Below are 16517 nucleotides of genomic sequence, written 5' to 3' on the forward strand. Positions count from 1 at the left end.
GTATGAGAGCATGGTACAGGGCTTTGAGTATTAAGTTGTCAAACAGTTTTTCTTGCTTTGAATTCTGGTGATGATAAAGTAGTTTTTCGCTCATGTTTATCTTTTTTTCTCCTTCACTAAATTTTTTCTGTAAATATTAAATTTACAATAAAAAGAATTGGTACCCTAAGTGTAGTTATTTTTTGTTACATTTTCAAGATTATTATTTATTAATTTTTTTATTTATTCCTATTCAATCGGAAACTCATATGGAGAGGAAATTCTACGTAGATCTGCCAGTAGATGCATAAATTTTCGAAGATCGAGAGTGTATGGTATATTGATATGCATATATATGGTAAAATAATTTAAAATACAACAAGCATTGCTAATGTTGATAATAATTAATGATAAGTTTATTATTAATATTATTTTTATCATTATTATTATTATTATTGTAATTGTTGAAAAAAAACTCTTTAAAAAACGAGCCTCAATAGATTCTTTGTAACTGTTTTCATGTAGATCATGAGGAAAAAATAAAACAAAAACGTTTATGATATGAAATGGGGGGGGATGTTATTTCATAGTTTTATTTCGTTTTGACAGCCGCTTGTATCGCTTTCACTGGGGATGCGTGTTCTACGCAGTCACGAGGTTACAAGAGCATGTGCTTTGTTGTTGATATCTTATCGGGTGACGTATTTCTCGTCATTTGAAAACATACATAACTGCGAAATTTATGAACGCTAAAACAGTTGAGCGCAAATTTTCATACAGAGTGTTGTGATTAAATATCTACAGAATTGTATTTCTCAAACAATTGGGTATAATCCCATCAAAATTTGAATTGTTTAGTGAAATGGATAACAAAACAATGGTAAGGAATTTTTCTTGTTCCTTATTTCGCAATATCTTTTTTGTATTATTATTATTTTTGCATTATTATTATTTTTGTAAAATTTTATTTTTAATATGTTTTAGAGAGCTTCATTTTTAATTAGGAATTTTATTTTTAATTAAGAACTTTATTTTAAATACGAATGAAACATAAATATATAGGTTATAAATATCATAGTGAATTTTAGTTCAATGAAATATTTAAATTATTTCAAAATAAGTATTTTAAATATGATTACTAGTTTATATCATGGATGTAATGGAAAAACATGCATTACCGTACAATGCTACATATTTTTATTGTAGTTTTTTCTTTAATTTTCAAAAAAGAAAAAATAATTGGAAAAAAAGAAAGATGGAAAGAAAAGAAAAGAAAAAAGAAAGGAAAAAAAGAGAAGAAAATAAAAAAAGAATGTCAGGGAACTAGTTTCCGAACCAGCCGTTTAAACAGAGTACAGCTATTTTAAATTTTCCTACGTTGCCTTGTAATGATGTACTAAACTCGAAAGAAAAGCAAATTCTTTAGTACGGTTAAGGGACAAATCTTGGTGAAAAAATTAAGTAGAGAAAGACGCAATTGCTTTAAATGTGGGGCAAAAAAACCCGCCAAAACCTCCACGGTCAGCCCGATGCAAATACTTATCTAATAAAAGATAGCAATTTGCTTTCTTTATATTTAAACTTGGAAACATTATTTGAGGATTTGTCAAGGAAATCTAAAATAAATTCCAATTTCTGCAATCATTTCTTATCTTTAAGAAATATTATGGTCTTTAAAAACTGTTTTTATTACATTATAAATAAGTGAAGTTAAAAGTTTCATGAAAAATCATTTTATTGCACCTACAGTGATAAACCAAAAAATATATTTAAAATTTTAACTTGAGCAGAAGGTTATACTAGGAACTGTGATAAATATGTTAAATGCTTATCAATATATCATAAATAAAATACAAAAACTATATTTCCTTACAACACTGATTTTTATTTGTTATTAATTTAATTTAATTTAAATATTGCAAATTATTATTGATATAATAAAATTTTTTATTACAAAAATGATATGTTTTAAGTAAATTACATAAAGGATCTTCTCCACTTAAATTGATTTCTCATTGGTGTAATCTTTATTTTGTCCTTAAAATAATCGCTGCTTAAATTATAAACATTGTGAAAATAAAGATTTTAAAAAATGAAATTTTTCACCAAGAAATATATTTATACTTATAATTTATATTTTAAGAAATTGTGATTTAAAATTTTGTAATCTTTCTTAATTTTTCTTATATTTGTAAACATTCTGAATAGCTAAGTAAGATGAAGACGAATGTATCATGACTTTCCTCAAAAATTATTACCAAGATCATTTTTGAGGAAGGTCATGATAAAAGCGGCATTAAAAACATTAAAATTCTTTTGGTTTACCGATGAAACTAAAAAGAATAATCACTTTATACCACCACTCAGTCTCATCTGACCATATATTTTTGATGTTTTAATCCTGCATTCACAGTTATTGTCTTACCTCAATAATTTATCAGTATGATTTGAGATTGTTTCAAATATTTTTCTCCTTCTATATTAATTTGTGTACTTCCTGTTGGATATTAGCTCTAAATTAAGAGTAATTAAAGAAGAGCCCTGAATACAATAGTAATGTTAATTTAGCTCTACTCTTTTAATATAGTTATAAACTTTTAATATAGTTTCACAAAACTCTTTACTTTAATAATTTAAAATTAAATATAAAATTTTCATTTACAAATAACAGTTTTATTAGTTCTCTGTCTTTTAATAATGTTTTATACAGCCCTCCATATTAAAATTTAAAATTAAGATAAATTATGCTTTTGACATTAAATTGTATCAGTTCTCTATAAAATTTTATATAAATCTGTAAAAAAAAAAAATTCTAAAATAATTTTATATAACTCCTTATGCTATCATTTTAAAATTAAGATTGATGTTCTTTTCTTTAGATAACAGTTGTATCAGTTCACAGTCCTTTAATACAGTTTTCTTCTTCTGGAAGTTACTACACATCATATGCCATAAGCTTAAAGGTATTACTATATTTTTTGTTTACATTTCAATAAATAATGAATAAAATTGCTTGAACGCTAAGATTTATCGAATATTTCATATTAAATCTTACTGAATTTCTTTTTAATTTTAGAGCAATGACCCTTGTTTCTCACAATCATATTCTCAAGTTCGGCGAAGATATTCTGAATTTCAACATTTACGCCGTCTGTTAGAATCTCATTTTCCTACAATGTAAGTGAACCTTTTTGCTAATAATTATATGATTTAATGATACAAATGGTTTATTAACCATTTTTGATACTTAATTCGTTTTATTTCTAATTAAAAAATTTGGTAGATAATGCATTAAAAACACACAAATATCAGCAAAAACTTATGCTATCGTTTTCAGGATTAAAAGTTTGTTATTAAAAGGCAAACGTTGGAAAATTATTGTTAATAGTGTTAATTGATGCTTATTAAAATTATACCAGCAGTCTATAAGGATCCATAATCAATTTGGTTGTGTTTTGCTTAAGTATTGGTGCTCATTAAATAACTTAAAAAAAACTACAATATATCAAAAATTCTAAGAACTTATCCATATTTCATTTTATTTCTTTTAATGGAAGGTTAAACTTTTAAAAATATTTTATAGACATTCTGATCATTTGAAACTGAAATATACATCAAATTTGTGTACTTGCAATAAAAATCAATTATTAAATTTAGTTTTCATTTAAATGGAAAAATTAATGTTAAACCAAATTAAAATTTGAAGAAAAATTAATTTATAATTGAACCAAATTAAAGTTAATTGCAAAACAAAATTCAAAATTAAGTATAAAAATGAAATTAATTTAATTAAGATCAAGCAAAATGAAAAATAAATATAGAACAAATATTAAAATTAATTACTGAAATTAAATATTTAAGTTTAGAATTAAAATAAAATATTAGAAATCAAACATTGAAATTTAATCTTAAAATTATATGTAAAAAGTATTTAAAAATAAATATTAACATTAGATAAATTAATTAAAATTAAAGCTTTTTAAAAAATACATAGTTTTTAAATTTTATAATAATATTGAGTTAGTAAACTAAAATAATATGTTTGTTTTCAGGAAAGCACCTGTTCTTCCTCCAAAAAGTTTCTTTAATAGATTCAGTGATGCTTTCATTGATGAAAGGAAAAAAGGTCTTCAGATTTTCCTTGACAAGTAATTTGCTTTATTTCTTTTCTATATTTTTGTTTAATATAAAAAATACATATTAACGTTTTATAAAATAATAAGGGGAGAGTGTTATAATTATTACATGCGATTATTACATTTTTATACATTTTCAATAACAAAACTGAAAATTTTAGACGTAAATTTTTTAAGCTTATATTCAAGAAACTTCATTCAGTAACTAACTCATCAAGTAAAAAATTTTCTGAAAAAATATAATTGGAAAAAATACAAGGGTAGATACTCGTATAAAATCATTTTAATTTGAATAAAAACCAAATTTCTTTAGTTCGTGCATTTAACAATTTCATAAAAATAATTTGCACAAAATGAATACTCATGACTAATATTTTTTTTATAAAACTAATTTTCTATATCTTTTGATAGAATCATTATTTATGATATTTATATTTTTTTCTAGAGTATTATCAACCCTTGTGTATTTATCTGACAAAAGTTTACACCTATTTCTGCAAAGTACATGCAGTATGAATCAAATTGATGAAGAATGTATTGGTGATATTCCAGCACCTCAACTAATGGATATCAAATCGGATTTTTCAGATCAATCAGATACCAGGTTAGTAACTCAACATTTTTATAAATTCAAAATCCAAGTGCAAATACCATATCTTCGAAACATTCCTATATTTTTAAAATAATCTATTTTCAAAAAACTTATGCTATTTATTAGAACTGTTGAGAGTTTCTAATAGTCATTTATGACTGTTGAGTTTGGTTTATCTTCAGCCAGCGCTCTCTACACCAATTGTGAAAACGGCATAAAATGTCAATCTGTAGAAAAGCTACAATTTTGTGATAGTAAAATGCATTTGCGAACAAAATTTTAGTCTCCAAAATTTCCAACAGTGTAAAATCTGATGTTAAATTTGTGAAATTACATAATTTAAATCATTTCATGTGCGAATTTTCTTATTTTTAATGTCACTTTTATATCTCATTTCAGTTCTTCTCAATCTTCATGTCCTCTAGAAGTATGTCCAGTGGTTGTAGTGTCAAGTGAAGATGAAGATGCACCGGCTACAGTAAATGTAGAAATTAGTAAAGGGAGGCCTATCTCAACAACTCAAACCAAATCCCGAACCATCTCTACTTCATTGAACTTTAACAGCAAACCACTTACCATTCCAAGACGCCTGGGGAGTTTAGACTCTAGTCCTGCTTCATCTTTATCTAGTCTGGATACTAGCTACAGCCCAACATACGATAATAAAAGAAAAGTATCATTCAATCAAAATGTGACAGTTGCTGTGGTTTATAATCAGCTGTGGAATATTGGCACCAGGCCAATAAGAACTGATGCATGAATTTCTAACCTCTCATTGTATGGGCATAAAGCTAGAACAAAAAAATGAGAGGCTCTTTTGTCATACACACTATTTATTTTTTAACATTTTATTATCGTTCCATCTTTAACTTAAACTTAAAGGACTTTTCTAACAGAATGTGACTGCTGCTACGGTTTATAATCAGACCTGAACATATCTGTCTTTGAATAAGAATATGATGATTCACTACCAGGCGTGAACAACGCATGTGTCATGCAGTCTCTTAAGATCATAATTGTTACTGTGATTTGAAATCAGACCTGTGCAACTGCATCTTTTACTGTTGCTACGATTTACAGTCACGCATAAAAATATTTTTTAGGAGAATATGATTGTTTGATTTGCAATCAAACTATCAAAAAATTGCATTTTTTAAAATTAATCTAAGATTGATCTGGCTTTTTATTATCAGTTTTAATGAAAGTATCAGTACTATTTTTTTTAAAGAAATGCTTGAATTTAAAACTCATTATGAACCAGCTTTATCGTACTTTTAATATTCTTAATAATTGATAACTTATATAAATTAGTTCATTCATAAATAATGTGAATTTTTTTTTTTTTTTTGCATGTGATATTTCTAGTCAAGTAAAAAAAAAATCTATCAATGGATTTTGCGTTAAAAAAGGTTTGAAAAAGCAGAAAATTGTTCGTATATTCAAAAAATGCGAATAATATCTTTATTTAATTTTGTTATACAACAGAGTCTTAAAATATATAATTTAATTGGAAATTATTTAATTTTTTAGTATTGTCTCTGTCTGAACTTAGACAATTCATGGACATTTCGTTCTTAATTTATTTTTTCAAAGGTGCATAATTGTATTTGTAATTAATAAAATCGAGGAGAATGTTAAATCTACTAGTAATAATTATTACGACATAACTTTTCAAAGCAAATATATTTCTTAAACAGAATTTACTATAATTTCAATTGTTTTTTAGAATTTTATAAGTATATATTTATCTTTAGAAATATATCTCTTAAAGACAAATATCTAAAAAACAAATTTATTAAATTATGCAAAGCATCAATTTTATAGTTCCTATTTAAAATTCATGTTAAATTTATTTCATATAAATTTTTATAATGTAATTTTTGTATAGGGTATACTGCTAGTTTTGTGTTGCTTGATAACTAAAACAGAAAAAACAAACAATTAAAGATTTTTCTTATTTGTAATTGATTGTATTTAGCGTTTCATATTGATGTTTCTCCTTTGCAAAATAAAAGCTTTGCCCATATGATGTTTTGTTAAATGCATACTTGTAATTCGTGAGTATTCTCCTCTTCACAGAAAATTAAATTCAAAAAATATAGTAAGAAAAACAACAACAACAAAAAAAAATCCCAACTATATAAAATTTCATTAGCAAATGTATTTGCTACAAATTTATGACACCAATAATCATATAAATAGCTTTTTTACATTTGTAACATTTTTTGCTATCCATCATACTTATTTATATTTTCATGTGTACATCTCGTTGTTTTTATTTCTTCTTTGTAAATACGTACAAATCATTTTGAATTTTATCAGTTCATTGAGATGCCAATGTACTCATTTTTGTAATCATTAATATTAAAACTATTTTATTTTTAAAATATTGTTTTATTTTATTTGATATAATCTTCTAAGGAATTTACAAACATATAATTCCTTTTTTTTCTTATTCAAATAAAACTTATCTTGTTATTAAGCAGTATGATCAGGCTGCTATAAACAAGATCAGCTTTGCCAGGTTTTAATTTAATAGAACAATTATCTCTACGTTCAAATATGCTCAAGGAACTTCCCTTCACGGAAATTCCAATAAATCCTTCTCATTTCAGAAAACAGCAAAAATACAAGGGTCATTTTCATATTCAGTGTCATTAAGAAATTAAAGAAAGAACGAAATATTGTAAGATAGCAAATATATTTAACGAAGCTTTTGTTATAATTTTAGCAGCTTCCTCGGGAACTAAACTTAAATCTTTAAAAACTAAAATCGACAGAATTTTTAGCTAAACTTTTCATCTTCATGGCAGCTGAATATTCTGATTTTTATTTTATTATTTATTAACATATTTATTTATTCTGGAAGGTACATATTTAAAAACTCTTTTTTAGAGGTAGGAAATACCAGCCTAGTCTATGGCACTTTTTCTTAGAAGTGTGTTTTTATCCTTATTTAATTTTCTATATTTTCGCTGGCAGCTTTGCGTTTTCTTTTTCCAATATTTATTGTTTTCCTCATTCACGTCTAATGAGTCTTGAAAATGGTCGCCTGTTCTCTAGCGCTTGAAACTTGCCAACTTTTTTCAATTTAATAATTTTTGAAGTAAATTAAGATTTTACATTATCAAGCACGAATGAGGTAAATCAAACCGTGGTATAGCTCAGGAGATAGATCATTCGCCTTCCAATAGGGCGAGCCAGATTCGAATCCCTTCGACGGCTGTTCGATATGAATTCTTCAGGATCGTAGTGACCGTAATGCTGATATAAATTATCCTCAGTGGTAGATTGATTGTAGGTGAGAATCCTCTTGCAATTAGGCAAACCATGAGAGGTTTTCGTAGTTTTCGCTCTCCATGTATGTGGGTTAGTTCCATCAAGAAGTTCTCCATGAAGGCTAGTTTGTTTATTCCAATGCCTGATCCCAAAATAAAATAAGTTGGGCTCAAAATTACAAGGCCGCTGAGTTGAACCTTGATAGTCGCAAACTCCAAGTGGGTCGGCTGTTTAACAGCAGTTTAACAGCAGTTGTTTAACAGCAGTTTAAAATTGGGTACTCCCCAGTGGTAGATGGATAAAAGGTTAGAATCTCTTGCCATTGGGCTAACTAAGGGAGGTTTGGGTGATGAGTTTAAATACTGACTGTGAACTACTAAAAATTTTACAATAAATTCAAATGAAAATGATTTAAAAAATTTTTACTTCATTTTTTTATAAATTTTTAAATAACAAAAATATATGCTCGTAAATTCAAAAGAAAAAAATCTACAAGCATAGCGTTCTTTTGGTTAATTTTGAGCACACTTCCCACAATATCAACTCAAACTATTGAAAATAAATAAATAAATAAAACTTTCTGCCTCAATGATATTTTTAACACCAGTAGATAAGTACAGTTCAGTTTAGTTTCGAATCAAAATTGTTTCATCTTGAAGGTTTTCAATTTTGCAGTGATTTCAATTTTTATGAGTTGAATGATGTTAAGTACAAATAACTTTCAACTGTCTCAAGTATATCCAATAATTTAATATTCTTTTTGACTGCTGAAAATTGTTTAGGTATTCCTATTAAAAATTATCTTGTGCCTTAAATTTTCATTAAAAAAAATTATTATTATTTCCCTCACAGAAAAAAATAATCAAGTCCCGGTATTCTTTATTTCTATTAATAACATGTACGATATAGTATACCCACTTAAAATTATAAAGATATATTTAAACAGCCCTCAACAGTCCTCTTGTTTATTTTACGTCCTATCCCAGATACGTCCTCATACCCAGAGCCAAAGCCAATGCATGATGTCGATGGATTCGAATCCTTCAGTCTGGAGAAAACGATAATTATAATAAAATAAGATCGCCTATTAAAATGAATAGTTTCTCAAAATTTTGAAAATGACATTCTTTAAATTTATATTTTTATAATGAAATAAAAGTCTCATTAAAAATTAAAGTTCTTGTGACCAACATTTCAAACTTAACAAATCTTTCGGAGTGAAAATACTTAATACTTGTTTTACAGAAGTTCGAACAAGCCATTTCTGTTATAATTTTAAAATGACCCTGAATAACTTCCGATCTAATGATACTATTTACGTACTAGGTCTCAATCTTGATGGTTCGAGGAGGTGACCTCAAATATGCTAATTAATTAGTGCAGATGATATTTCAATTTACAAATTAAGACAAAAGTGTACTTTCTCTGAATAGACAGACTTTTTCTTTCTACGGATTTGGATTTCTGACCCTCAAAATAATTCGGGTCCAAGGAATTTGGAAAATATATTCTTAATAGTTTGGTCAGAAGAGCCGTTCAAAAGTCGGATCCCTTAACGTTACTTATATCTCGAAAATATTTTCAGCGAATCAAGACATTGTTACACACAATTATAAATTTCTTTTATCGACTGATAATTCCATGCAAAAAGTATTTTTTAATAATTGTTTAATATTTTCCATTATTTTTTTAATAATAGTCAAAAAATTTTGAATTGTAAGGTATACAAATTTTTACGTCATTTTAAATAATGTAATTTTAAAATGCAAAATACGAAATTTGAATGAAACTTGGCGTATAGTTCTGAGAAATCGAATTTTATGGAAATTGTATTTTTAAAACTAGATGTCCAAACAACTATTCGACCAATTTCGTTCAAAGTTTGTATTTTGTCTTATAAAATCACGTTTGTTAAAATAATGTACACATTTATATATCTAACGATTGAAAAGATTTTAGACTATTTACAAAAAAAATATTAAATAATAATAAAAAATTATAAAAATCATTTTGTCATGGAATTATCTCTGAATGAACAAATTTTATAATTGAGTGCAAGAAATTTTGATTCACTTAAAACATTTCCGTGATATGACAAAACATGAAAAATGCAAAAAGAAAAAGTAACATAAAAAAGTTAAAGCTTTGGAAAGCTCTCCTGACCAAACAATTAAGAACATATTTCCCAGATTACGGCTATGCTAGCTCGTGAGGATCGATCATTAAATCAGAAATTATTCAGGTTGATTGATTTTTTTAATATTTTTTTTTGTTGCTTATAGTAGATTAAAAATATTAAATAAAACATTTCCTCTGGGAAATTACTTCATAATTTGACTGAAAGTTCAAAAGTACTTCGATCAAATTCGCACTTCCTATTTAACTTGTGCATAACAAGTTTTATCTTATTTTTCTGAATCTTGTCTCTCTGTAGGACGGCTGTTGCTAGTTACAAAGCCGTTTAATAATAAAAAAATATATATATATTTGATCTTACAGTTTCTTTAACCTAGAACTTTGTAACTTGTTCAGATATATTTTTCTAACGCAGTACACAATTACAACAATCCGAAAAATTATAGACGAACTAGAGGCCGCACTACGAGGCATAATATGGTCCCATTGTGTGTCCTATGCAAAACCACGAAAATGCAATTCCCGGTAAGGAGCAAAATGACTATGGTACCGTAGAATGGTATGAAGCACCAAACTGCTAAGTCCAAGAGCGTGAGTGATCTGTCGTATCATATGAAAATAATGAGGCTAATTATTAGCAACAAATTTTTTCTTTTTATTTCAGAATGAAAAATCTTTCTTTTTCACTTCTTTTACATGACGATAATTTTAATAAAATGTTTCGAATTATCGCTCCCTATTTTCATTTATATAAAGAAACGTCGAAACCCTATTAAGAATTTCTGCAGAATTCTTGTATTCTCTGCATATACACAAAAGCCTATATTTTACTTTTATAATTACATATAATTTTCAAACTTTTCTCCATTTATTATTAGTTTGGAATAAGCAAGCACAAGGCCTAACCGCAAAATTATGGACGAATTAGTTCGAGCACAACAAAAGCCTATTTAAATATAATTTTTTTTTTATATGTGTTCTTTGTATATACATAAATGCCTATATTTTGCTTTTAACGTATAATTTTCAAACTTTGGCCAGTTTATTATTTCAATATACGTAAACATGAGGTCAAGCCTCAAAGTTGTAGATGAATTCAAAAATAGGCCTGATTGTTACGTCAATATATCAATATACGTTCTATAACAGAAGAAAAAAGCACATGTTTTAAATATATATAATGGTCTATATCTTCGTTTGATATTAACTTCTAATTTTGAAACTTAGTCAGATATGCTGTTACATTGTACATAACCATCACAGCAAGCCAAAAAATTATACTCCGATAAAGGGCCCCACAATAGGACCTAACTAGGTCCAATTATGCGTCACATTCAAATATGCGTAAATGACTGGAAAGCTTGAATTCCTCCTGTTAATCAGTTGACAATAGTCCTGTGGTATAATATAAAGCATTAATTTAGTAACACCCAAGGGCGCGGACTCGCTAGCGCGGGCTAGGGTACTCTCCTAGCTCATGAGAATGATTAGGTTTATTGTTAGCTAATTCTTTTTATTTCAGAATTATTATTCTATTCTATTAAAAGCATTTTTTCTTTTTTTACAGTATGATTATTTTATAAAATGTTTTAAATTATCGTTCTTTCTTCTTATACGGAATTATTCTATTTTATGAAAAACCTTTTTTTTTCTGCTTATCCCTGAAGGATTATATCTTACCAATATACTGACTTACAATTTTCAATTTTGCACTAAACATATGCTTCTTACACATTTTCGGTATTTAGTTTTTCACATCTATGGGTATTTTTGAGAAATTTGAAGCATACTTTGTAATTTGAAGAAAGTTTCAAATAAAATATTTATTGCAAAAAATTATAAAAAATTCGCAAAATGTACTCGTTTAATTTTACGCGTATGCTCATAACGTAGCATTGTTTGGAGTACAAATTGCTTCTTAAAAATTTTGACTGCTTATTTCGTGACACATATGGGCATTTTGGAAGAAAAAAATTGACTCTCCCTTTATAATCTGAAACAAGTTTAAAATTATTTCCTCATTGCGAAAAAATTACAAAAAAATCAAATTATCCTTCATTACGTTAATTATACATATATCTTATTTTATAACCATTGTTGAACAGCCGTCCGTAGCCTTGTAACTTTGAACGAAATCCAGAAGGCAAGGGAATTCCAGGATCAAGTATTGAGAGAAATTTGCCTTCGTGGAGGACTTTTTGATGGAACTAACCCGCATTTGCGTTACATGGAGAGGAAGACCACGAGTACCTCCCACGGTTAGTCTGATGGCAAAGGGACTTTAACCCATGATCCATCTACCACTGAGGATATTTCAGGTCAGCACTATGGTCGGTGCAAGCCGGATTCAGATTCTTTCAGACCAGTCATTGCCGGGATTCGAACCCAGTTCACCTCATTGGAAGGCGAACGCTCTAGCCCCTGAACCATCGCGGCTCTAATTATACATATATGCTCTTAATGTGAGTAAACAAATACTTCTTCAAAGTTTTGAGTACTTATTTCTTGAAATATACTAGTATTTTTGAAAAAAAATGACTCTCACTTTGTAATATAAAATAAATTTCAAATGAATTCCTTATGCAAAAAAATTTTTAAAAAAATCGCAATATATCCTTCATTATGTTAACTATATTAATGTTCTTTACTTAGCATTGTCTGGACTAAACAAATGCTTATCCCTCTCTTCTAATCTATGGGGATTTTGGAAAAATTTGAAGCTTACTTTGTAATCTGAAATAGGTTTCACGTGTATTCCTCATTGCAAAAAAATATTAAAATTCTCAATTTATCCTTTATTATGTTAACTAAATTAATGCTCTTATTGCAGCATGGTTTGAACTAAAAAAATTCTTCTTAAAACTTTTCGGTACCTATTTATTCAAATCCATGTGTATTTTTGAAAAACTTAACGCTTGCTTTGTAATCTGAAACAGATTTCAAACGAATTTCTCATATTATGCTAACTATATTAATGCATTTAACGTAGCATGATTTCGACTGAACAATGGCTTCTTAAAAATTTTAGGCATTTATTTTTTCACATTTGCGTGTATTTTTGAGAAATTTGAGGATTATTTTGAAGTATGAAACTAGTTTTATATTAATTCCTCATTTCCAAAAATTATAAGAAATTCGCAAAGTGTCCTCTAATCCATCTTAAAAATTTCAACTACTTATTTCTTGACACATGTGGGCATTTTTAAAAGAGTTGACGTTCACTTCTTAATTTGAAAAAAGCTACAAATGAATTACCCATTGTAAAAAATTATAAAAATTGGCAATATATCCTTCATTATGCTAACTATATTAATGCACTTAACGTTTCGACTAAATAAATGCTTCAGATTACAAATTACGTACATAATTGTTTCAGATTGCGAAGTAAGTGTCATTTTGTTTCTAAAATCCACATAAATTAGAAGAAATAAAAATTCAAAGGCTTTTAGAATCGTTTGTTTAGTTTAAACCATTCTGCGTAAGGAGCAAATTTGTAAAAATTTTTTGCAATGAGGTATTCTTTTGAAACTTAATTCAAATTGCAAAGTGAGCGTCATTTTTTTTTTCAAAAATCCCAATATATTTCAAGAAATATGTACTAAAAATTTTAAGAAAGATTTGTTTACTAACGTTAAGAGCATATATATATATATATATATATATATATAATAACTCAGAAAAGGGCAATTTGCGAATTTTTTAAAAAATGTTTTGCAGTGAGGAAATAATTTTAAATTTATTTCAGGTTATAAAGTGAAAGTCAATTTTTTTGAAAAATGTCCAGATGTGTCAAAAAATAAGTATTCAAAATATTTAATAAACAGTTTTTAATCCAAACAATGTTACGTTATGAACATACATGTTAAAATATATAAAAAATAAAGGTGGCAATTTGCGAATTTTTCTAATTTTTCACAATGGGCATTTCATTTTAAACTTGTTTCAGATTACAAAGTAAGCATCAAATTTTTCAAAAACACCCACAGATGTGAAAAATAATACACAAAATTTTCAAAAAGCATATATTTAGTCCAAACCATGCTACGTTAAGAGCATTAATATAGTTAACATAATGAAGGATATATTGCAAATTTTTTATAATTTTTTGCAATGCGGAAATCATTTGAAACTTTTTTCAGATCACAAAGTGAGTGTCAATTTTTCCAAACTTACCCATATTTGTCAGAATATAGGAACACAAATTTTTTAGGAAGCAATTTTTAGTCCAAACAATGATGTGTTAAGAACATATGCATTATTGACGAAAAGGAGGACAATTTGCGAAATTTTTATAAATTTTTATAATGAGGAACTCATTTGAAACTTGCTTAAGATAAAGGAGCTTCAATTCTTTCAAAAACACCCGTATTTGTCAGAAAGTGGGAACTCAAAATTTCTAGGAAGCAATTTTTAGTCCAAGCAATGCTACGTTAAGAGCATACATATAAAAATAAAGGAAGACAATTAGCGAATTGTAGTAGCTTTTTCCAATGAGAAATTCATTTAAAGTTAATTTCAAATTACGGAGTGAGCGTCAAATTTTACAAAAATGCCTATAAATGTGAAGAAATAAAAACTAAAAAATTTTTAAGAAGCTTTTGTTTCTAAACCATGCGACGTTAAGAGCATGTATATGGTTAACATAGCGGAGGACAGTTGTTGATTTTTTTATAATTATTAGCAATGAGGAATTCATTTGAAACTTATTTCAGATTACGAAGGTAGAGTGAAATTTCACAAATATACCCATAGCTGCGAATAAATAAATACCCAAAATTTTTAAGAAGCGTTTGCTTAGTCTAAACCATGCTAAGAAAGAGCCATGCTACGTCATCCCTACTAAGAGCTTAGCAGTGGAGTTGAACTCTCATCCATACTAAGGAAGTGGAGAGTAGCGCTCATCCTATAGACGAGAATTCATCGATCCGAAGTGGAGTGATGAGCTCATCCCATAGCACTATAATAAGAGAGTTTATCAACCCTCATTTTTCCGATACTCAAACCTCCAAGCTTCATCAGACAATTTAACTGGTTTTGCAAATCTTCTGCCCGCTTTCCTCACAAGTGATTTGACAGATTTCAGAAGCGCTTAGTTTCGGTTTCACTCTTGAAATTATAATTTATGAACACTAAGGAAAGTGTGTGCTTTTATTAAATGCATCTTTAACCAAGATTCTAAAAACGCATGTACAGTGCGCAAAATTAGAAATGGGCCACCCTGAATAACTTTTGATCTAATAATCGAATCTTCACGTTCTAGGGCTCAATCTTAATGGTTTAATTGTTTGAGGGGGTGACCTCAAATATGGTGATTGATTAGAACAGATGATAGTTCAGGTTACAAAATCAGATACAAAAACACATTTTCTCTAAATAAACACACTTTTTTTCCCCAACGGATTTGAATTTCTGACTCCCGAAACAAACGGGGTAGCCACAATCTGGGAATTATGGTCCCAATAATTTGGTCAGAAGATCTGAAATAGTTGAAAAAGTATGCACATATCTTAAATTTATATTCAAAAAAAAAAAAAAAAAAAAAAAAAGAAGAGAAAAAGGAAAAATCGAAGACAAAACTAAAAACTAAAGAATCACTACTGAGAAAAGCGGGTCTAAAAACATCGAAATGTGCTTGATTATGGGATAAAAAAAAGATGAGTTGAAGGGCAATTGGTATAAACACCTCCGAGTTTCATCAGGCAATCAAACTGGTTTTGCGAATCTTCCTCCCGCCTACTTCACATGTAATTCGACAAATTTTAGTAGCGCTTCGTTTCGGCCTCACTTGAAATTATAATTTGTGAACCCTAAGGAAAATGAGCGATTTTATTGAACACATTTTTACTAAGTTTCAAAGAACTTAATTATACGCACATTCATATCATTTTAGTAATTGTGAATGTGTGGAAACGAATAGGATGAGAAAATGGACAGACGTATATTAAATACCTATTTTCATCATGATGCGTTTTTTTCTTTTTTTTTTGCACTTCTATTCCAAAAACTTTTATAATTACTTTTTTTCCAAATTTGCAAAAAAAAAAAAAATTTAAAAAAAAGAAAAAAAAAGAAAAAAATCATATTCTTATGATTAGGAAATTATAAGAAATAAAATCAATTAAAACGTAAAACACCTGAATTTTTTCAACAAATAAAATTAATGGATTAGTTTTAAAATCTCAGTTAGGAAGTTGTAATATTTAAGCTATGTGTTAGAAAATAGTGTTAGATGGAAAAAAATTTCTTTTCGTCTAATCGCTTGTCTTTCAATGGCGATCCTCTATTGCGCACGCAAGAGTAATCAAGAAGGTGCAATTGCACTTCTTGGAAATCCAATTAAAAACCATATTTCGGTATTAAATGTTAAAATTTTTTTATGTTTAATCGTAACAAAG

The 16517-nt window shown here is 27.7% G+C and overlaps 1 protein-coding gene across 1 annotated transcript; it reads left to right on the forward strand.

The window, feature by feature from the left end:
* The first annotated feature begins 663 nt into the window (after nucleotides 1-663).
* LOC107457165 (uncharacterized) lies at nucleotides 664-6733 on the forward strand. The gene is made up of 6 exons (XM_016075259.4): nucleotides 664-859; nucleotides 2859-2942; nucleotides 3056-3156; nucleotides 4032-4127; nucleotides 4561-4719; nucleotides 5107-6733. Exons 1-6 carry the CDS (start codon nucleotides 842-844, stop codon nucleotides 5465-5467), a joined length of 819 nt encoding a protein of 272 aa, XP_015930745.1. The 5' UTR covers nucleotides 664-841; the 3' UTR covers nucleotides 5468-6733.
* The last annotated feature ends 9784 nt before the right edge of the window (nucleotides 6734-16517 follow it).

Source organism: Parasteatoda tepidariorum, chromosome 11 (genome assembly GCF_982258835.1).
Source record: "Parasteatoda tepidariorum strain Cologne lab strain chromosome 11, Ptep-v5.0, whole genome shotgun sequence".
Taxonomy (NCBI): domain Eukaryota; kingdom Metazoa; phylum Arthropoda; class Arachnida; order Araneae; family Theridiidae; genus Parasteatoda; species Parasteatoda tepidariorum.

Coding starts and splice junctions, on each gene's coding strand:
- LOC107457165 (XM_016075259.4), top strand. Junction 2,943..3,055: donor CATATGCCATAAGCTTAAAG/GTATTACTATAT, acceptor TTTTAATTTTAG/AGCAATGACCCTTGTTTCTC. Junction 4,720..5,106: donor TCAGATCAATCAGATACCAG/GTTAGTAACTCA, acceptor ATCTCATTTCAG/TTCTTCTCAATCTTCATGTC.